Source organism: Melozone crissalis, unplaced genomic scaffold (assembly GCF_028551555.1).
Source record: "Melozone crissalis strain CALT ecotype California unplaced genomic scaffold, PUWL_Pcris_2 ptg000006l_1, whole genome shotgun sequence".
Lineage (NCBI taxonomy): Eukaryota > Metazoa > Chordata > Aves > Passeriformes > Passerellidae > Melozone > Melozone crissalis.
This window is the reverse complement of record NW_026535784.1, coordinates 21,623,660-21,647,298: the sequence shown is the minus strand read 5'-3', so window position 1 is coordinate 21,647,298 and position 23,639 is coordinate 21,623,660. Positions and strand designations below refer to the sequence as shown.

Sequence of the window (23,639 nt, the reverse complement as noted above, 5' to 3'; positions counted from 1 at the left end):
AAACTTACCTAACTAATTTCAGGATTTGTAATTCCAAAAGTACTTGCCTTAGAAATAAGATTGGAGACTTACTTTTATTTTCTGAGGCTTTGTATGCTTGCAGAGATAGAAGTCTTTATTTTCTAAGCAGCTAAGTTGTATTCTCCTTTACAATCACAAACATTGAGAAATAATTTTTAACTTCTTAAAAAGGTGAGTTTCCCTTACAAGTAAATAAAATCCTTATTTATGTACCAGATGCATTTATTTGTTTATAAATCAGATCATGCTGCTGTGTTATGACTGTCTCCGAAGAAAGAATGTGCACAAGTCAACATTTTCTTCAAGCTTCCTATTTAAAGAGGATAAATACTTGGATTGTGTTCTGGAGTGAACCCTATAGTGTACTTAGCTGGGAAAAATGCAGTATAAATTTGAATTGAGACCATAAGAATTATCACACAAAGCCATTAGTCAAGTTCTTGTTAACTACTTGAACATTTGTAGATATGGGAGCTTTGCAAAAGTTGATACACTTTTAGAATCCTGTGTTAAGTGGCAACAATTCTGAATTAAGTGAAATTGCAATTGAAAACTAACTTTTCATGCATTGTGCATTCAAGCGGTTTGTTAGTTTATTTTTTTTAGTGAATGCTTTTATATCTTTCGTAGTTTTTCCCCAATAAATAAATTACTGTATAATAATTTTTTAACATAATTACTTCAGTTTGTGTTTCATATCAGTAGGCAAACTTTTCGAGTTGAATTTTATTCCATGAGTATTGGTTTTCAACCTCAAACCAATTATCATACGTGACTTTTCTAATGGTCTCCTACCTGAGACAAATGCCATGATTTTTGTTTTTCATCACAACTTGATATACTAACTAAAAAAAAACCAAACCCAAAACCATGTGAATTGTAATTGTGATAGATAATAGGATTGCTGCCATCTTTAATACATTTTTGTTTTCTTTTTATACAGGTCATCCTTATAGAATTTTTACCAAAGACACCGATTTTTCGACCGGATTAGCATTCAATTTATTTATAGAGACTTATTCAAGTATGTTGTCTTTCCAATGGTGCCTTGCTTGGTGCTCTCCTGGTAGTGACATAACTTTGGTTCTACAGAATCTTGTGGTGGTTTCATTTGGTTTTTGTTTGTTTTGGGTTTTCATGTTTGTTTGTTTTGGTTTACTTTTTGTTGGTTAGTTGTTTTCTGTGGTTTTTTTTTTAATAAGAGTGTGTTCTAAGTGTATTTGGTCAAACTCTGCAAAGTAATTTCATACAAATGTTAATTACTACTTAAGTTATTTTTACTTTTGCTACTTCTGTTTATTAATGTATCTTGATTTTCAAAGGAGTCTTTTATATGTGTGCGCGCGCGTGTGTACATATATATATTATATAAATACACAGCTGAAAATGACATACAAGTGAACAGGTATTTTTTTATCCCTATATGATACAACTGGTTGACTGTACCTTGTGTAAATTCCTTTAGTCATTCTGAAGCTGCTGAAGTTCCTTCTAAGATTTTTGGAAGCTTCTGTCAGTGACTAGTCAATTGTAAATACTTTTATTTCTTTTTGGGATATTGACTAGTCTCTTCCAGCAAAAGGAGACAAAGTTCTTTTTGAAACTGTGATTTTTGGAATCCAGATATTGTTAGTAGAAATCCATGCTTTTCATGAAGAAGTCCTGTCAACTGATTCTGAAAAAGTTTGGCTTTAAAAAATTAAAAAAAAATAAGGCAGCCAAGTGGAATAATTTTACTCAGACTAGAAGAATCACTGAGAGCATTGCATGCATCTGGTTAGTAGAACTCAAGATCACAAAAGTATATTATTATTGCAGTTTATAATGTAGCTGTTTTAATGCAGTCAATTGCCATGTGTCAGTTTATTCATACTGTTTACCAGATCTTGTACACAGGGGTGCAGAAGGACTTGTTTTAGTAAAACTTAATTGCCCAAGAAAACCTTTCATGGTTGTTTTTTTGTTTCTTTTAAAGCCACAGATGCAGGAAAAAAGTTACTGAATTCTTGAACAGTACAGTTCCAGATGCAAATGCCATGTATTAAAGTAATCAAAGTAGGGTGCACTGGGCAACCTATGTTTAAATGTGTTAGGCAGTTATTTATTGCACCCTTTCTTTTGCTCATTTTGGTTTACAAAGTTTATTTTCGGCACAAGTATAAGACTTTTTTTAACTGGATATATGATGTATGCTTGGGTCAGGCCAGTTGTATTTCGTTTCTTCTGATTATACTTTAGTTTTACATATCTTCACACATAGCTTTTGGGGGTTTTTACTTGCAACTCTCATAACTGTAAAATTTACTTAGGTGTCTGAAATTACTGTACACAAAATTGATGTAAGTTAAGAACATGTTCCTTGTACAGTTGTGTTAGCAAGCAATAATGTGAATATATTAAAAAAACAGATATACTCTGCTTAATATTTGTATGAATGAAAAGTTGATACCACTACAAGAATAGTCTTCTCTTTTTAATCTTTTAAATATACAAGTTTTATTTCAAGGTAATGTATTACAGGTACCTTGATGCTGTGAACTATTTTTCTATGTCTTCAAAATATTTATTCTCTGTAAAATATTCCCTAGTGAGTATTATATTCCTAAATTGTCCATAGTGGGAGTGGTCTAGAAAGTTTTAAGTTTTCTTAAATCTAAGCCTTCTGTATCTGTTACCAAAATTCATCTTTTGCACAGCTTTCATCTGTGGATTCCTACTGTTCACTTTGAGAATAGCTCAGCTATGCTTTTCATATAAGCCTACAAGGGTGCTTCTTTGACTTGACAGAATATGATTTTTCATAAACAAATCCCAGTGTTGTGCTGGCCTCAGGCATCTGAGTGCCACCCATGCCTTCTCTACAAAGTAAATGCTTATAATTTTCTAAAAATCAATTTCAACCTCTTGTTCAGTACAAATCTGGGTCTGCTGCCCTCCTTTCACCCAGAAGTATCAATTGTAACCTCAGAGTAGTGTCAGCCTGTGGGAGCACAGAAACCTAACATTGATGGCAGCAGGGACGGGGGAGGTGCAGAGGAGAGGTTGGAATTGAACAGAAGTGACAACTGGTGATAAATACTTATGACCGGAAATATAATTGATTTCTTTTGTGTCAGTTTTCAATAAAATGAATACTGGATCATATGAGGCCTAGATTTTATAAAAAATTTCATTTGACTAGAATTTGTGTCATGGATGCAGTTTTCCACTGAAGTGGAAACCCATCCCTTCACTCTAGTGGAGGATATGGCTTCTGAGATGTTCATAGCAGCTATTTGCCTTAGTTTACTTCTCAGACTTCCCATAGTATGTTCTGTCCACATCCACAGCTACCTTGCCAGCAGCACCCAAAGCCAGGGACAGTAAAGCTGCTTCAGGTGTGATGTGTGCTGAGACCAGAGCAGTGAACAGTGTGGCTTACAGGTTTACAGAGTATCCCATTTGTAAAGCTTCCACATCAACAGTAGTGATGCTTAAGATCTTGTCTACTTCTAGGTGCATCAGCAGTCATGGGCTTGGTTAGCAGGCAATTCTATATTATACCTGTGACTTTTTCTTTAAGAAATAATATAGATCCAAAGTACAGCTCCGAGCAACTAAAAAGTTAAATCCCTTTGTAAGGAGGCCAGACTTACTCCCTCAGAAAGTATTTTGGATATTTTATTAATACAATGTCTCTGACTTAAAATATAATCAGGAAATTTGAGAAAATGCCTATATTGAGAGATGAATTTTATCTCAAGTGGTACTCTCCTGAAGAAGTAGTACACTCACCTAGTAAGAATGTTACAAAACATTTTCATACAATCCTTTTCAATTCATTAACTATAGTGATGGAAATTGAAGATGGCAGGAGCTTTAATCAACTGTTTAATGCCTGCGGCAGTTGTCAGGATTTTCTTTTGATGTTGCTTCTGAAATACTAAATCTATTTATTTTGATTGCTAGTGAGAAGATAATATATTACCTTTTTTGTCACTTGGCAAAGAAGAAAATTGCAGTTTGAGCAGACCAGAAGCTGTAGTAGGACTTCCAGGACACAGCCTACTCTTTGCTAAAATAACTATTACATTATACTAACTTGTTTAGCTTCTTGCAACTCAGCAGCTCCTACAAATAAACTTGCCTATTTCAAATTTCCTTGAACAGTTAAGTTAGGTATCAAGTTGATAATAATAATTTAGCTAATTATGCCTGTTTCATCTTTACCCTGCTGAACTAATGGTGAAGGCATCAATGAATCCCTGTGAGAGCTAATTATTAGTTTTAGATATAGTTGCCTTTAACTGGTGAATAAAGATTTCTTACTTACTGTCATATAATAGAAACAAATTCTTTTAAAGTTTTTAGTCATAGGTGGAAATAAGTTCTGAGGGAGAAGGACTTTCTCTCTGACCCTACATGAAGAATTCTGAAGAGCTCATCTGCTGTTAAATAGTTGTGACTCGAAGTTTATATTGGGATTGACAAACTTGACCAGAAATGAAAATTTTTATGGAGATACAGGAAGTCAGTACATTTTTTGTAATAGGTCAGTAAGAGTAATTTTAATAAACTATTTATGCAAATCCAGAATTTTTCCCATGATACTTAAACCCAAGAAAAATAGTTTGTAAAAACTTTTTACAGTACTTAGATGTAAATTATAATCTCTGATTCAATTTGTTAAATTATATGTTTTTGTAATTCTCAAGATCATGATGTTTAAATATAATACACTGTCTCTCAGACACAGGCTTACTTAAAAGTCAGTTTTAATTTTTTTTTTCCTGAAAGTCATTATTTAGCCCCAAAGACTGTGGGAAGAGCTTTAAAATGCAATCTGTACCTGCTTAGAAGCCAGGAGCCAAGGAAAAAGAACTTGTCTTTTTTCCCTTCCCTCCACCCCCTACCCTAAAGTCTTAATTTTAAATTGGTCCCCGTGTTTTGTAGCCCTAGTTTATGGGTTTTGAGCAGCTGGCAATAATGCAAATTGTCCACCAAAACCCCCATTTGAATTCTGAACAGTTTAAAGAGATCACTTTAATTGAAGAGGTGAAAGACTTGTTAAGCAAAGAAAATCCGTGGTTCTTTTAAGTTCTCCCAGCACTGCTGTTGAGTAATTAAAATAAGGATCATGATGACCCTACATTAGGTAAAAATCCAGATGATTTTGTGTAAAAGAAACACTCAATTAGAGAGATCTCAGAGCCTCAAATGTCTTGGATTCACAGTAGTGACTTATTAAGGATAAGTGGCGCTGGCTACTTTTGTACCTGTGACTAAAATCATTTATGTTGCTCTTCAGCAACCTTGCTTATGAAAAGAAAGCATTTCAGAAATCTATATTCATCACTGCTAATTTGCTGTAATTTCTGTGCTTCTCCCTATAGCCATGTTGCATTTCCATGACAAACAGCTAAGTGTATGATCATTATAATGCCTTTAATAGCCATATTGTAGGTAGAAATATTAACTTCTCAGGGACTAATAGGAAATACAAACTTGGAATTAATGAGCTGAATGCCTATCTGCATGAAGGCTTACTTGCAAATGTCACCCTAGAAACTTGATTGTAATATGCATGACCATTATGAATGTTATCAATATAAAGTTATGAGAGCTTCTTTTACCCTGTATTACTAGGCTGCTAAATGTCAAAGTTGGATAAGGATAAATGAAGGGGTTTTTTTCTGATTTGGATGGAGTGATTCTTTCTAATGGTGCTACCTTCTTAACTCCTGTGTTTATTCTTTGTAAAGTTTTCTCTGTAGGCTGGGTGAATCAGGGGATACTGGTGTACTAAGAAAGCAGTCTTATTCTTCTTAAGAAAGTAGAATAATTTCAAGGGGCAAAGTACTCTAGAATTGAAAAAAAGTCACTGCTTAAACCATGTATTTATTCTTAATTAGATATCCATTTGAACTGTTTTGTTGGTAACAGTACTTTGCAGTTCATTACTTTTTGAACTTCATCTTTCTGATATGTCAGTCAGTGTAGGCTGAATTAGAAACCGTGTTTGAAAGATTAAAACCCCCTGATTCCTTGTATGAAAGGTCATATGTTGACACTTGTGCTGATGTATATATGTGTCCCTACCACATAACACCTGGGTAATATACATTTTTATGAAACTACATTTTACTGGTTTCATGGAAGTTGTCCTTTAAAAGAAGTCTTCTGGTTTGTTTAGCTCATTAATATTTCATTAAGATTTATATTTTTGAAAAGGGGTTCATAAATGCTTGGCTCTTCAAAATACAACAGACTGATAGGAACAACTTAGTGAGGCAAAAGATGAAACATAGGAATTAGGAGAAGCAACCCTGAAAAGATTGGACTTGAAGATTAGGTTTAGAGTTCTGTGAGTATGGCAGAAAATAGTTTTGAACTGAATGAAAGTATATTGAGTGGTGCAAGTTAAGCAAAAGCTAGCAGTCCATTTCAGTAGTTATGTAGACTGTGTATTAACTTCTGTTCTCTTTTTTGTTTTGGTGTGTGATTGATTTGTTTTGGTTATGCTCTAGTTGATAGACAATTCTGCTATCATGTAGAATAATAATGCAGAGGGTAAGCTTCCTTCTAAACTCAGCATCTCTTCATTTAAAATAGCCAGACCAAAATGGAATTGCTGTTGAGAGCTGCGCTGAGTGCAGAACAGTCTTTTCCTAAGCTGGAGCCTGTAATGCATGACTAATTGTTTCCAAAGAAAATTCTTGACCTGTCCAGACAGCTCCTGTCATGTGACAGTATATCTAAGGCCCACAAGTAAGATCCAGTTAGAACAATTTATGTTCAGGTAAGTAAGACTTTTGTAGTTAATTGTAGTTTTTATGGAGAAGGGAACCATTGACAAATGCTCACTTTGAGAGAACAAATAGATTTTTATAATGTTTATTGAAACGTGCTTTTTTCTTGTTGTTTGCTCCTCATTTATAGCTTAATAAATGGAAGTTACTTTGCTTCATGTTGAAAACTAGACTTAGTAGTCAGCTGAAGACTTTTTTTGTTACAGTATTTTAGGTTTATGAATACATTTTTTAAGTCATGTTTAGAAATGTTTCAAGAAGTCATATTCTCATACAATGTAACTGATGTTTTTAGTGGCTGTGTGTTTAAACTGGTTTCATTGTGCTGATATAAATATCTAACTCATCCACTCCAAGTGTGTATCTCTGATCCTTTTATGGTAGCAATAGGCTTTCTAACTTGTTAGGATATGCAGTGTACCTACTGATTAATATTGTCAGTGAACAGTTTGGTTCAGTGAGATAACAGGGAATGTGAAAGTAGTTCCTGATTTGAAAAGTCTAACCCAGACTCTTTTTTTCATAAAGGATGGAGTCTGGCAATCAGAATATGAACTCATTGGAAACATAGATTTGAAAGAGAATAGTAAACTACAAAACAGTGCCTAAATGTTGTGTGCTAAACTAGACCACGTGTAACTCATGTTGCAAAGAATTGAAAAGAATTAGCAGAGACTTGCATTGGACTGCGTGTGCTTAGGAAAGACCTGTTAAATGTATGAAGCAGTTATGGTCAATAAGTCACTGAAAAGATGTTACCATCAAGAGGGAAACTTGAACCCCAATATTTTGTAGTATGTTAAAAATCCATTTCAAGCAGAAAACGTGTAAGCAATAATTTAACCTAAAACTGGAAATTAAAGAAGCTGCTACTTCTAGAGAGACTTGATGTTAATTTTGCCAGTTGGGCATCTCTCCTCTCACAGAGTTTAGATAGATTTGCTGCGATTTCCACTATTGTAACATTCCTCTTCAAGTATCCTAAGTCCAGATGAGAGACACAAAGCTTAGAAGCCAGCACTGTGTTTACAGGGTGCACAGCTTTGGGAGGAGAAGATAGGAATTAAAGGACTTCTTTAAGGCGGCACAATTGTATATATGCATATTTAAGAATATTTAACCATGTCTGCTAAATTACTGAGGCTAACCTATTGTTGACTTATAGAATAATATTTAATACATCAACATTGGTTTTTCCTGACCTGACCCGGAATTGGAAAGGACTCCAATATAACTTTTTTTAAAGCATTTCTTAAGTTGTATGTATTATAAATTAATAAAATAATTGTTTAACATACCTTCTAAGCCTTACAGTTTTTCATCTGTGTTGGGGGGAAGGTGTGGTAGGGAGAGGAAGAAAAGGAAAAACTTGAGAAACTGCTGTATTGTGCAATGGTCTCATCTTACTTCCAGTTGATACTTTTACTCTAAATGGGGGGGGGGGGGGGGGGGGGGGGTGAGAGGGGAGAGAAAATGATTTTGGTAATTTAGGTGGCTCTAGGACTGGAGTTACCAAATTACAGGCATTGCCTGCTGTAAGTGTTTCAAACTGGTTTTTCATTAGGTCCACATTTGGAGTTCTTTAAGCTTTTCAAGCCCTAATGATAGTAGGATTTATTAAATGTGCTATCATTATGGTTGAATGGTGATTTTGAAGCTGTGTCTTTTTTTGAAGCTTTTATGTTTTATTCACGTGTCCTCTCAAGATAGGGTTTCCATCTAGTTGGGGCAGACACCACCTATTCAGGAAGGAATCATTCCCATCCATGCAATTCACGTGTTTTTCAGATTATTCAGTATGAAATGCTGGTTAACCTGAACCTTATGAACAAAAACGAAGTCTGTGCTCTCCGCCGTGCCGAGGATGGCCTTGGTTCTCATCAGCCGGCAGCTTTTCCTTGCATGAAACGTTTTAAGCTCGTTGGTTACTTTAGTATGGCAGTCTTGGCAGTCCCTTTACAAAGTGCATGTGTATAATGTCTCTAGCATGTATGAGAGGTGTGTTAGACATGCTCATGTCCCAACGTGCGGGTGAGGAGGGGTGCTCCTGCCCGGCGCTGTGAAGCATTCCGGGTGTTGTAATGTGGTCTTGCAAAGCGGTAGATACAATGTTGCTGAGCAGAAAAGCGCACGATAGATTTAATGTAGCCAATTGTGTACTTTTGAAAAAAAAGAGTAACTGTTCAGTGTGAGTTAATTTTGGATTTTTTCAGCATCTCTCTTTTAGGCTTTGTGCTGCATTCTTCTAGACAAATGCGTATTCCATGTGGGCCACTGTTCTGCTAAATGCTCTCAGTTCTCCTTTTGCAATCAAGATTATGTTGCTAAGGAGATTTTGCTTTTATTGGTGCCATTGATTTGTGTTAATACGTTTTGAATACCTCTCGGTATTCTTCCGTAGACAAGGCCAAAAGAAAAACTTCCCTGAGTTTCCCGATTTACATCACAAATGGAGCGGTGGTGTAATGAAGCCGATATAAAGTGGGCAGTTGAAAGGGAACTAAAGAAGGGCACTCAAGTGAGAAATGAAGAAATGTGCCGAGAGCGGTCTGCGGGCCGCCTCCGGCCCAGCTGCGGGAGCGGGAGCGGGCCGGGCCCGGCGCCGGGGCAGGGGGACAGCCCGCGCCTCCGGCCGCCCGGACCACCCACTCGCCGCGCCCCGGCCCGCGGATTACCCGCGGCTGCCGCCGCTGCTGCTTCCGACCGCCCCGCGGGCACGGCGGGCCCTCCCGGCTCCCCGGGGCACGGCGGGCACCGGCGGCACGGCGAGCTCGGCCTCCGCAGCCGTGTCCGCACCGCCCGTCTTCCCCGTGCCCTCCGGCCGCGCCCTGTGCCCCGGCTCCCCGGCTCTCGGGTGGGGCACACAGAAGCGGCGGCCCCGCTCTATCCGTGCGCCGCCACGGGCAGGCTGAGCTGGCAGCCTGCACTCGGGCACTCTGGCTTTGTGGCGCCCTTGGCGAAGGACTGGTGGCGCTTTTTGGGCACTGCCTCATCCCTGCGAGCCTGCCTGTCCTTTAAAAGGAAACAAACAGAAGAACACCGCCGCCCTGAAAAAGCAACTCCACCAGAAAAAGAAACAAATAACAAATCCCCCAAACTAGGCCCAAGAGTTTAAAAAAAAAAAGATTAAACCACCCAAAGCCCTTTAACCTCGTGTCTATAGATGGCTCCACTGGAGCCTCAGGAGGACTTGAGGTCTCCTGCCCTCATGTACAAGGACAAGGACCTCCGTTGCCTGCTCTGGCTCTTCTGCATTGCATAGATAAGCTCCTGAATGACTCAAACTCCAGATAGCTTATTTATATGAGAAGATTATTCAGAGAACATTTACACCAAAAAGCCAAAGAGCATTCCCATATTCCAGGGTTTGCCATCAGAGAAATCTGGTGGTGTAAAACTCCTTCCCTGTTTGATGCCAAGAGAGCAGGGAAGGTCTGTGTCTGTCCACAAACAAGGTAAAGGAGCAGTGTTTATATGTGCAAAGTACAGTGGTGGTTGCACATATTCAGAGATGAGGATTTCTCTTACGCAGCCCCCTGGTGAGATGGGAGGCAGTGTGAGCACTGTGGATGAGCTGGGATGGTAACTGGTGTTACACCTCATTTAGATTTTGGTCTTCGCCAAGATTGAGGTGACCCAAAGTTGCAGATTCACATGGCTTCTGATTCAGAGGAGCAAAAGTGATTTATATATAGAAAAGATTGCTCTGTCTTTTGTGTCAGGACCAGAAGTCTCCTTTATGATATATATTGCTTACTGTGAAAATGTCCCATTGTGTTTGTGAAGGCTCAGCTTGCTTTTTCACATTGGTCAAGCCAGAGGTCTTTATTCGTAGTATGTTGATCATGTTGCATGTAGAATAAACTTTGTCTTGCGTTTTTGCTCTCTGCAGTATTAAGCTCCTGCCAGGAGGATGAGAACAGAGGCTTGTGGAATGGATGGGAGTAGAACTCAGCCTCTTCACTCATTTTTGAGGGGACCTTTTGCAGACTCCAGGTGTTAAGTGACTTCTTCCTGTTTGTGTGCCTTTGAAGATCTGGATCTTGAGTAATTTCTAATAAAATTAGAGAAATAAATAAGATAACTATTCTGTCTGAATGATGCAAAAATCATTTTATCAGTGAGTCTTACTCAGGATTTTATGCCATTCTGGTTTAATTTCACAGTTGTAAGTGAAATACTTCATCATGTTTCCAGAGTGTGTGCGAAAATGCATCTCTAGTTTGTTTTTTTCATAGTTTTTGCAACATACAGTATGGAAAGGCCCTGTTTTTACATGAGATAATGAGTTTTGAGGTTAATGAGGATAAGGCCCAGAATTCGTACTGTATTGTGTGCCATTGAATATACAGTAGAAACAAATTGAGAAGCAGACACTGTTTTAAAATCCTCTTTCATTTAGGCATTTTGTTTAGCATTCAGAACACAACCACATTACATGATTAGCTGATTTTAATGACTGTCCTCTAATCAGTTAAATGGAACTATGTGAAAAACTCAAAAAGATTATATTTATGGAGACAGTCTGTTTACATTGTTACACTTCAGCTAAAAGGATATTTGGCCTGTATGATAGAGCTAAGAGAAAAATATGGAAGGCTAAGGAAAACTTGAAGACAATTGGATCCAGCCCATACTTTTTCTCCCCACAATGCAAGCTCTGATGACTTAGTATTTTAATTAATGTCAACCCTTACTGTCAGTGCTCATGGGAACAATCATTAAACCAACACAAAAACATTTTAAATGGTTGGCAACCTACCAGATACTGAGCTAAGCATTCCCATGGTAGAGTGGATGGTTTCTTAGCCAATTCTGCCCTGGATGAAATAAGTACTCTAACAGTTCTGGCTCAAAAGGCTATTATTTTCATATTAAACAGTGCAGTATGGTTTCTAAATTGTTATTAAATGTTTTATATTTGCTTCCCAACACTAATATCAATGTTATTTATATGGATGCGGTTGAACTTTACTCTTTGTTGTTACTAAAACTGTTTTTTTCTTTTTCCTTCTGTTCCCCTCTTTTTTGGGTTCCTTGCTGCTAAACCAAAACCATATATGTTTTATTTTTTTCTCTCTTATAATGCACATTATCAGATACAACCTAAACCAATAACTGGTTTCCAATGTAGCTTAAAAAACTGCTGGCCAAGTGAATTTTAAAACTGGACAAATTGCATATTTTTGGTTTTGTATTATGTTACTTTTGCATGGTAGGAACTGGGTCGTGTCTCTAACTACCTGATAGATACTCCATTGTCCTCACCGCTGCAATATTTGCTTGTCAAGTGTACTAAGTAGCCTGATCTTGCTTATTCCTCGAAGGTCTTTTTCCCTCCTCCCATCCTCTGTTTGCTGTTTGCTCAAATTGTTTAAACGTGGAGCTCAATGACAGGCTATTAGCGCTGACTGGAGCCACACATAATGTGGCCACATGTTGTGTAAGCTTCACAACTTGTCTGCTAATTCGCCTCAGGCCTGACCTGAAATACCCTTGCTGTTCTAGCTCTTAGCCCTTCCCCAGCCCAGACAGACACTCATGCTAACTCGTAGGACACATTGGTGAGGTCTCTGATGTGGGGCCAGATCCTGCCTCACTTTGTGCCAAAGGTTGTGCGCGGCAGTCGATGAATCTCCCCGAGGAGGAGGAGAGGACAGAGCCAGCTGTGCTGTGAGGATGGGGATGAGGATAACTCTTCCTCTTCTGGGGCGACCCATCAGGAGTGGAAGCCCACAGCTGAAGAACATTGGGCGGGCAGTGCAAGAGACACTGCCCTCCTCTGCCCATGGCTCTGTGAATCCCACCGGTGGATCGCTAGGGAAAATACAATTTCCATACGAAGTCCACAAGCTGTGAGGAAGTAACATGGCAGGAGAAGCCCAGGTGAGCAAGCAGAGGGAGCTCTCTCTTTCGTGCTTGTCATGAGGCTCTCTGATGCCACTATGATGGGTACTAAAAGGGGGGAATATTTTAGTTAAATTGGGAGGGAAAAAAGAGCAGTCCATGTGGGAAAAAAAGATAAAGATAATGAAATACATACTGAGGAGCTCAGAGAATGTACTCATTAGAAGAGGGGCTTATTAAGCCACAGAAAGTGAAAAGATTGATGCAGATGCATAGCACAGGTATCCAAAACAGAAATTAATTGGAGAAATGGATTTCAGGTTTATGATATTGACTACAAAGAAGAGTGCTTGGTAAATTAAGCAATAGGACTGATGGGTTGATATGGCTGATTGGAAAATTAAAATGTATAGAGGAAGCCTTAAAAAGGCAATGGAATCCCCAGCAACAGTATGTAAACAGTGTTTAAATAGACTGTAAAGCAATAGCAGACTAGAAAAGTGGAATATGAAAGTTTTGGGAGTGTGGAATTTAGGAGGACATGGAAAAGTAAAGTTTAGTGAGAATTAGAAAATTATGAGCAAGGAGCATTGAAAGAAAAAGAATAAATTTGAAAGGCCAGAAAAGAAAGATTTTAGAAGTGAAAAGGGGAGAGTTATGTGAATTAAAATCATGGGGGGTGGGAAACTGACGTGGTAACAGAGAAAAGTGGGGGAAGAGAGTGGGAGAAGTGTACACACAATGCACAGTCTGTGTTCATCTCTTTAGAAATACCTTTAAACCTTCCAATGGGTGGACGCCTTTGGAAACTGCAAACCCCAGGATCACCAGCTCTGCTTTGGTGTATCCATCTTCATCCTATAGGATGAAAAATTGGGAAGATCTTTACCATTCCCATTTTGTGAATGCACTTTCCCACTCATGATTTTTAAGTTACAGGAAGCACTCGCACCCCATTTATTCTTCTTTCTGCAACCTGTCACCCTGAAATACTTCCAGTGTTTAGTCCCACATGTATCTCCAAGACTGAGACCCACAACATGCTATTTTCAGATCTTTGTTGAGCTTTTCCTCATTCACAACCTGAATTTCCTGACTCCAGGAGATACAAGTAGCAGGGGAGGCTACATTTTACCCCTAATAAGCTGCTGCAAACATCTTCCCCCATTAAATTTTGGGATTTTTTTCCTGAAGATGAAGGGTTGTTTTCAGAAGCACTGTAATGATCTAAGGGGTTTTTTTTTTCCACTTCAATTCAGTTTATGACCCATATTACAAATATGGGCTGTAAAACCTTCAGTTGTTACAATGTCCAGAAAGTTTCTGGCAAAATCATCATCTGTTTCATAAAGGTGAAATTTACTGCGGACAGATGAATTGTTTTTCTAGCTGAGGCATATAATTAGACCAACAGAATTTTCATGTAAATTCCTCCCCTGGGAATAATGAACAAATATACAGAATGCCATGCCAGACCACGGGCTAAGGACAGATGTTCAAAGGATCTCAAAAAAATTGAAGCCAGGCATATAAAAACAATTTAAAGTTGATGTAAGGAAGTCTGTGACAAAGATTGTCTTTCCGTGAAATGTGTGTACAGAATGTGCAGTGCTTTAATTTACATAGCAAATAGATGTTCTCGTTTATGTAATAAAGCTCAAAAGTTTGAATTAGAAAAGTAAGCTTGTTTCCCTTTGTGCTGTACAAATATGTGTGCTAAAGATGGACCTTATTTCAAAGAATGTGCAAGTAGTTAAACAAGAGAGGCAAACAGAGAAGCTGAATACAAGCAAAATATCTTGTTAGTTCCCTTAGAAATAATGGTGCTTCTTCATCATTTCCCCCTACTCATTTCAGCCTTGCCAAAACGTGCCCTGCCTGTCACAACTGCATACCAAGCATCCTCTGTCACCCCCACTGCAAGGGTTTAGTTGGGGGGGAGGTGTGTGTTAATCAACAGGATTCTTCTGGGTTTTTTTTCCCTTCTGAAGAGCGATTGTCTTTCTCAGGTCTGGTATGAATAAAAAGGAGTAAAATCAGCATAGCTGACAGAAAAAAAATCAACAAAAAACCCCCACTCCACCTAGAGACAGTTTGGGTTTCTTTCCAAAATACAAGGCATCTCACCCCTGAAAAGTTTTACTTCTGTCTAGTAGCATATAGATGTCTTGCTTTTTCCCATTCAGGTTAGTTGAATGTTAAAACTGATTTTCAAAGATTCTCTTTCTTTCAGCGGAGAACTGACTCAGCATCCCAACAACAATGCATTTAGAGCAGGCATTAGTTTTTAAAATGTTGTTTCAACTCTGTGAGAGACCATGGCAACAAAGATAGGATGAAGACCTTTGAACAAATCTTTGAATGCTGTTTAGAAGAAGGAGAATGGATAGGAAAAGAGAGGGAAAGAGAGTAGGATTCATTTGCTTCTTAGTGATGCTACCATTTTAAGGGGCACTACTAATTCCTATAATAGATTTCACTCCTGGGCAAAGAATGCTATGGAATGAGTGCCACTTCCCATTGAGATAAAGTCTAGGCTTGTACTGAGGGTTTTTTAGCCCATGTTTGTTTTGACAAGTAGATTCTTTTGCTTTATCTCTCTTAAACAAGAGAAGTTTTAAGGCTGAAAGATTTGAGCCCTCTGAGAAATCAAAACTTCAGTCTTTGAGATTGTGCTAAGTATATTTACTCAAGATTTATGACAAATCCCACAGAAGTAAGGAGAATGCTTAATACAATTCAAATAGGCTGGAACTTACCATCTAAATAAGGACTAATCTACTGCTTGCCTGTGCTTCTCTAGGAAGGGACACCACCACTCCCAGTGTAAAACAAAAGAGGACTTCAGGGAAATAGAAAGTCTGAAAATCCTCATAGTCTATTCATGGGTTGTCTCCTTTTAACCGACATTTCAAAAGTTATGCCCGCTCATGACAAATGCACTTTTCAGGTTTTGCATTCTTTTTATGATTTTCAGTCTGTGCTAAGAAAATCCTATAATACTTTCTCTTGCTCTAGCTATAAACATGGAAGAATTCTGATCAAAGGAGACTGTTCCAACAGCTGTGTTTCAAGGCAACATGTGCAACTCTCTTGGCAGCTTCAGCTTGTAAGGTTTGAAGAAAGCAGAAGTATTTGCAAAGTCTTTGCATGTTTGAATTGTCAAAAATATTGAATATATTGTCTTTGCTTGGTGCTTTGTGAGATCTCAGAGCCATAGTCAGGCAATAAAAAAGCCCTGCAGCAGGAAGCCTTAATTAGTTCAAAGAAATCAGAATGATTGCTTTTGTGATTTGGGTTTTTTTGTTGTTTTGGTTTTGGTTTGTTTGGTTTTTTTTTAGTGAACATAATCTGCCTTATCCAGCTATTTGTCATCAGAAATAAAATTTTATTTTCTTGGGTAAATGGTCTCGGATTAGTTACAGGAGAAAAGGAGGGACTGTTGCTCTTTTTTCCTAAACAGGGAAGAGGGACTCCCCTCCCATTACTTTTTCACAGCCAGGGAAATGAACACTTCCATTATGCTGGACAATGTGGAGCAGAAGTAGCAGGTGGTGATTGCTACTAGTCAGGAAGTTAAGTAATAGCCCTACTTGAGCACTTTCTAAAGGATTACTGTTTATGGGAAGATTTGTCCCCTATCTGGGCACCACTGGAAAGAAAACAGAGTGAGAAAGATGAAGATGCCTATTAGTTGCAGATTTTCCATCTACTCCCCAGCTCCCTACACACTACACACACTGTCGGCTGCCTTCCCTTTACTGCCCAACCTGTCCAAATGATTTCAGCAGAAAACCAATAAATCCATAAAAATCGATCCTTCACTTGACCCTGTCCCTGCTCCTCCATTCCTGCTGAAGGAAAGCCAGCCTTTGGCACAGCATACTGACTGGTGCCCCTGTGAGCTGTTACTTGGCTGATCAAAAGGGACACTGATTCCCCTGGACTAGGCTTATAAATTGAATCTTCTTTTTTTTAACAGCATGCATTGTCAGGAAAGGGAAAGGAAGCTTTTCCTACAGTAAAAGTGCCGCTTTTACTCTAGGAATTAGTCCTTTATTGTCTGACAGATGACAATAAATGGCTTGGATTTGCCAAAGGGGTGTATCCCTATGTCACAAACCCTTCACCATAAGGTACCACAGAGTTCATCCTCCAACACAGAAAAATCACAGAATGCTTTGGGTTGTAAGGGACCTTCAAAAATCCATCCCTTCTACAGGATGCACAGGGTGATCATGTTTCACTAGATCAGATTGCTCAAAGCCCTGTGAAATGACATTGAACACTTCCAGTGATGGGGCATCCACAGTTTCTTTGGGCAGCATGTTCCAGGGTCTCACCACTCTCACAAAACAAATTCTTCCTTATATTTACCTTCTTTCACACTGGTCCCACTGATCACCAAATCTTGTTACTGCAGGCAGAACAAATCCTCTGAATCTGAATCTGATAGCTGAGAGCTTGAGTGGTGTTGTTACACACCACTAGTTTTTCTGTCTCTGACACTTTTCTCTGCTCTAACATCAACAAGGACATGTCATCCAGATCCAAAAGTAGATCAAATTTGATATACAGATTGAAGCCCCAGTACTGCAGAAGCCATGAGCTTCTTCAATCTCCTAGCATCTCACAGGTTGCCCTCAGGACACAGGGGAGGTTAGGAAGCCAAGCACTTTGCTGATCCAGAACACAGCAGCCATCCCATTAAGTTCAGTGCTTTTCTTTCAGGGAGGACAGTAAATGATAGACACAGAGTGATTCAGCACTGCCCCACACCTTGCCAAGTCTAACTTACATGTATGTTATATGCCTTCTTGAATTTGTCCAAAAGTCAAAGCCACCTCATACTGCTGACACCTAAAAGACTATGCTAATTAGGCCTGACATTTAAAATTTTTTTGATCAATACAGGGCATATAATTCTTCTATGCTATGAGGTGCAGATTGTTAGGTCTTTCCTCTGGACTAATGCAATTTATACAAATTAGTTATGACCCCTGGACTTTGTTGTACTGCCAGCATGTCCTGGAAGCATAAAAGGATATCCTAAAGATCACCAAGTACAGAACCCTCTGAATTTTCTATAATTCCTCCAGGACAAAACCTTCTTTAAATACTGTTTGTTCCCGTCATTTCAGTACCACTGTTTGCTTTCTTATCTGTTGACATGGAGGCTTAGCTTCCTCAGAACATTTTTGTCTGCAGGATCATTATTTTCTTTTCCAAGCATCCCATGAACAGACCAATTGTACTTCATCAATTTTAAATTTTGACTGTCTGCCAACTGCTTTCAAATCTAACGCCCATCAAAATTTAAGGAGATTCAGAAAGCACAGAAAGAGGAGTATATCCACTTCAAAAAGGTTACCCAACTGTTTGTTGTTGTTGTTACATTTTGTCTCAGGCTTTATAATGATGGCTTTCAGCATTTTGGCTCTGTTTATGTGTCCTTGTTTAAAAGTCAGGGCTGTGCCTGCCCTTCCTGAGGCTGCAGACACACAGTGGGCTGCTGTGCAGTTCATCATTCACATCCAAGCCTCTGCTGACTCCAGAGTCCAGTCTGACAAATTGCCAAGAAAGATGCCTTCTGCATTTACTTGGAGGGACTTCACTTTCACAGCTGCTGTTTATCATAAGTAATTTATCTTGGAATCATCATCTAATGTCAGTGGGTTTTTATGGGCATCAAATTTTGCTTAACAGACTACAGATAAGCCTCATATAATTATATCTGTTGGTTACAGATATAATTATGAGACTCTAACCTAGCTGTATGTCAGGGAAATAATAAATACTGTCAGTACCTAGAATAACTAAGATCCAAGGCTACTTATCTTCTCAGATATGAGATGATCAATGCTGTAACACCTCTGACATCAGCATGACCCCAGAAGGATGAGTTTGCTGAAAGTTTTCTCCTAAAATTTGGAAAATTCTACCAATATCGTATGAAACTATGTAAAAAGCTACTCCTGTATCTCAGTTTTTTTACTGACCACAGGGTCTGTATCTTCGGAGGCCATCTCCTTCAGGAGCAGGCCTGCCACCCTTCATGGTGATTGGAAAACTTTCTACCGGTAGGAAGCAGGGGCAGATGGCTTCCTGCCTTATAGTGACACCTTGATTTCTGTGTTCTACCAGATTGGCATCCTACAGAGAATTTGAAAAATCAGTGCTTCCCTGCAATGACCTGTGGTCATTTTCATTATCCAAACTAAGACAAAAACATATAATATGGACAGAAAAATACTGGGGTTTGAATATTTGAAGAGTTACTTTTCTCCTCCTGCTTTGGAAGATATTTTGTCTGTCATAGAAAAATAAAGAGTGAAAAGCTATCACAACTCATGTAATTATAACAGGCTTTTGCCCCATTCTTCATGTTTAATAAAAGAGTGTGACAACAGACAGAAGACTAACATTACTGGAGGTTTACTTATGAATAGTACAGAAAATGAATGCTGCCTTTGCTACAGTCAAAGGTGACTACACGCTTATGGGGTTTCTTTTTGGGGCCCTAGAAAAGAAAATGTAACCAAAGCAAATATGTTCATTCTGTGCCCCATGTATTTGGGTAGTGGCAAGGCAAAAAGGAGGGCTAGGAGACAATCTCAAATGTGGTAAATCAGGTTTTGTATGCAGGAGGCAGGCAAGTATGCTGAAAGAGTGGAATCAAAGTAGAAAATTACTTTTCAGAAGTTGGCTTAAGCTGTGAGACTGTATCTTGGGAAGGAAAGAAGAACCACAATCCACTGCTCTTCTTTTGCCAAATTTGAAATGAGAAATGTTGCCCAGGGGCCAGTGTCTTGGGGAGAGTTTCTGGGCTGTGAAACTCGGCCTCAGAGAGAGGAGATTAAGTCAAGCTGCAAGGAAGAGTCAGTGTCTCAGAGATGGCTGAATTACAACCACATTTCTCTCTCTGTGTTCCCAGGGTGTTGAGTTCAGCTTCTCTCCAGTCAGTCTGCTCAAAGTTGCAAGTCCCATTCAGGTACTCCTAATTCTCCCTATACAATGTAATACATTATTTTCTGCTGGGACTATGGTGTCTAGCTCAGGAATTTAACTCTGGAAAACATAAACTGAAAGTTATGAGTGACAATGAAGAATATAAGTTTTGTGGTTCAGGCTATAAGCTGATGTAGATCTGCTGTGACTGTAGACAGTTCATTTGCCTAAGAAATCTATCTAACTCTTTTCATGTTTCCTTAGTGCTGAAAAGAAAAATTGAGGAAAAATATAAAATATCTAGGAAAGTGAGGGGCATATGATTTTAGTTATAGGTTAATTTTTAGTATAATAAATGAAATTGGAATGACTGTAAAGTACCTCCTAAGTAAGTATTCCTGTATTTAAGCTGATAGTTTGTAGGATGCCATTTTGAAGTGCTAAGCTGTAAAGTGCTTAAAATAGTGATTTATAGAAATCTAAACACCACCCAGAAGGAGAGCTTTTCTCCCCTAGAATTAATGGACTTTGTTTTGCGGTAAAGAAAGCTTTCTTTCTCTTCAAGAAGCTTTGTATAATGTGAACAGATTCTGTATAGATGAGGCAGAATGCTGGAGGAACAGAAAGGTTTGGTTTGTTTTCTTCAGAAGTCAGCTTGAGCCTTCTTCCAACAGAAAATCACCAGATTGTTTGGGCTCTTGTTTGCTTACTTCATTTCTGGGTTTCTGTACTCTTGTCCTCCTGGGAGATTTCTTGTTCATTTCCTTATTCCCGTCTCTTAGAATATTGGTATCATCCTCAAATGCTGTAACATGGTTTAGACAAAAGAGCAGTGAAGCACCAATTGCAGAAAAAATTCACATATGATTTTGTGGTGTGCAGTGCAGGGTTCCTGTCTAACTGCATGGCCAAGCTAACCAATAAGATATAAAATATTATTTTATTTTTTAATTTTTAAATGCAGGGCTGTTTTAATCAATATTCATTATATCCTTGTTAAATGACGTTTTGCATACATACCCTCTAAAGGGTGCATTATAAACACATTAACTGTAGGAGAAAGCTTAGCCCCATTTTATGTTTGTGGGAAGTACAAAATATAAATTTGCATGTGGTTTAGGTAGTTGAGGGTACAGCATATCTGATGGTGATGTGCAACAGGGCAAGCTCTCTGTCAACATCACAAAAAAAGTGTGAAACCTACACCTACAATCTTTATTGAAGCTAAGATTTGCTAGCCTGCATGGACCACCAGCATCATCTAAAGAAGAAAAAGAAACAAATGTTGAAGTCATTGAGCATCCCACCCACGCTCCTGCCCATTAGTTCCAGCCAGGCTGTACTAACACTGCGGTTGTGCACCAGCAGTGTGCTCCGACCATCTGGCTAACCCCAGAGACACATGTGGGCAGCTTATCTTCAGACATCAATGCCAGCTTTCAGCCACAGCACTAACAGCTGTATCAAGCCAGAGAATGGAATATGCATCTCCCAAGTTCCTCTTTTTCCATAAAAGACCAAATGACCTGGAGTTGACAGCGTTGTTTTAAGTGAAGACTCTTGGTCAGATTTGCCTATACATTCCCTGTTTCTTTGTAAAATGTGCTGTACAGCTGATTATAGTTAAAGAGCATCAATTATGGTGTGAATCTCCAGTATATATTAGCAGGTTAATATTTTTAACTTGCTTAGTGGAAATGAGGGATACTCTATAGATATAAAAAAATGGGAAAATTACCCACAACAATTCTCATCATCTTTAGCATTCTATGCTTAGGAAATATTACTGCACGCTGTTTGAAACTCATTATGGAGTTGTCTCCTTAACCTCTTGCAAGTGTACTTTTAAAACATTTTATAAAAATTCAGGACAGTGGGATAGAATATTTGTATTTCAAGTACCACGTAGCCCATCCAGCAATGAGAAGTGTTACATTGCGTCCTGCTTACCTGTTGTGAAACTAATGTTTACCAAAAAGGATAGAGTTATCTGAGCATCTGAATTCCCACAAGGAACTGACCTGCTGGCAACGTTCTTCCTGATGCACCCCAGATGCCACGATTCTCCTCATGAAGATGTAGGGTATAGAGATGTTGAATGCAAAACTACCAGTCACAGAGAATAAGGATCACTAAGGAATAGTCATATTGGAAACAAAAGTAAAAATGCTTCTTTTTTAAAGGGGAATCCCATTTACCTGCATGTGTGTGGCTGCAGTATCATATGAATGAATCCTGAATAGCTCATGGTGCTGTGAGCTCACAGTGGTTTTACAGCCACCTTGTCAGCCTCCCTACAGAACCCCGTACCTGTAAATATATGTGTTCTCTGTACAAATGGTATTTCCAGTGACAAACTTACAAATGTGTCATTATACAGGCAAGCTCAGTCCCTGCAAATAACCAAGAAAAACAAGAAGAACACAGATAATATTATGATAAGTGATTCTTTTCATCTTAACCCCTCCCTTTTTTTCAAAGCTCCATTTTTAGCCTCACACATGGCAGCTACAGATATACAACAGTGTGCTTGGAAGATAAAGGGCAGGTAGAAAAAATTCCTCTGATCTTTTTTTTCCCCTCCATCTGCAGGGTGCCCTGGAAGAAGCAGATGAAATAAACAAAGTGCACAGATCCACCTCCAGATTGTCTTCCCTCAGTCATGACTACCACCAGGCTCTTACTGATGCTTCCTAAAGAAACCCTGATTAACCCACGCACCCACATTCAGTATCTCTACTTGGATAACACACTTCTCTTTTTAATTAAGGCTATTGTCTCCCCCACACCATCAGTAACCAACCACAAGGCCCTTCAGACAGCTTGTCCAACTGCACACTAACAAGCTGTTAACCCTACACTTTCCCCAAGTATCACTTGTTCTTCCACCACCCCCAACCCACTTCATTGTGTAAGACCCTCCCTCTCCTTGTTTGCTTTGTAAAGATCAGGAACTGAACCCAGCTGCTTCTTGTTTCTGAGGTAATTGCCAGCATTTCCACAGCTGCTTCAGGGATGGGTTGAGGTTTTAAGGGGCTGGGGTGGTTTTTCTTTTTCCCTTGTGCTTAATTTCTGACCTTGTATGCTGATATCTGCTGGCAAAGAGATGAGCACCTCACTGATGTGAAAGTGCCTTGGTCCTAAGCAAGATTTTTCACAAAGCGGGAAAGGATTCATCACATCTGCAGAAAAAAAGGTACAGGTTAAGGTTTTATTGTGAGGTGTATATGCTGACTTGTAATCAGACACACATGCCACGTTTCTTCAGCAGGTTAACTTGCAAGCATTTCAGCAGGCTTTTGGTCACCATCTGGAAACAGAAAAAGCAATCAAACTTTACCTGAATAACACTGGGAAAATTGCACCCTGATTATCAATGTATACTGTGTGGTTTAAGTTGCACAAAATGCATGGAAAGAATTACATCAAAACTGCAAATCCAAGCAATCCAAAGATTGACTTAAAATTGCATAATAGGGCTTCTAAGTGCATACTTGTTCTGCACTGGTCTCTAGTGATTTATTGGTCCATATTGTTCATTTTTTTCTTCATCTTTGCTCAGAATACTCTAAAAAACACTTTAGTCTGTTTAGCATAAAATCTTGTTTCATGTCAGAACTTTAGAGACAAAATCTGGTGTTCCCAGAAATATTCAGTAACTTCAACTGTACCACTGTCTTTGCTCTTGCACTTTTCATGCTTCTAAGAGCTACTTTACCTTGGGACTCTGGCGCTGCTAGAAAGTGCATCCCATGCACTAGAGGAAGGGCAGGGTCCTGTGGATTAAAAATAAAGACTGCAAATATGGATTTACTGCGACAGGAAGATTAAAGCTTCTAAATTACTCTGTATTAGAAATGGCTTATGCTCTGCTGATGTAGAATATGGGCAGATCTGTTGTATGCCTGTCTATCCTTGCTCGGCAGAAATCTTGGCTAGGACAAGGGCTACTGCAGGCCAGGCTGTGTGAAAAAGCTTTGCTTACTCAGAACTGCATGTACATCTGCAGCTGCTGGTTCTGTCTGTTTAGCTTTG

The 23,639-nt window shown here is 38.9% G+C and overlaps 1 protein-coding gene across 1 annotated transcript in view; it reads left to right on the top strand.

The window, feature by feature from the left end:
• CHIC2 (cysteine rich hydrophobic domain 2) overlaps positions 1–6,876 on the top strand; it is a 29,661-nt gene extending 22,785 nt beyond the window's left edge. The window contains exon 6 of the mRNA XM_054293787.1: positions 965–6,876. Coding sequence (XP_054149762.1) covers positions 965–1,015 — 51 coding nt within the window. The 3' untranslated portion in view covers positions 1,016–6,876. The remainder of the gene's footprint in view (positions 1–964) is intronic.
• The last annotated feature ends 16,763 nt before the right edge of the window (positions 6,877–23,639 follow it).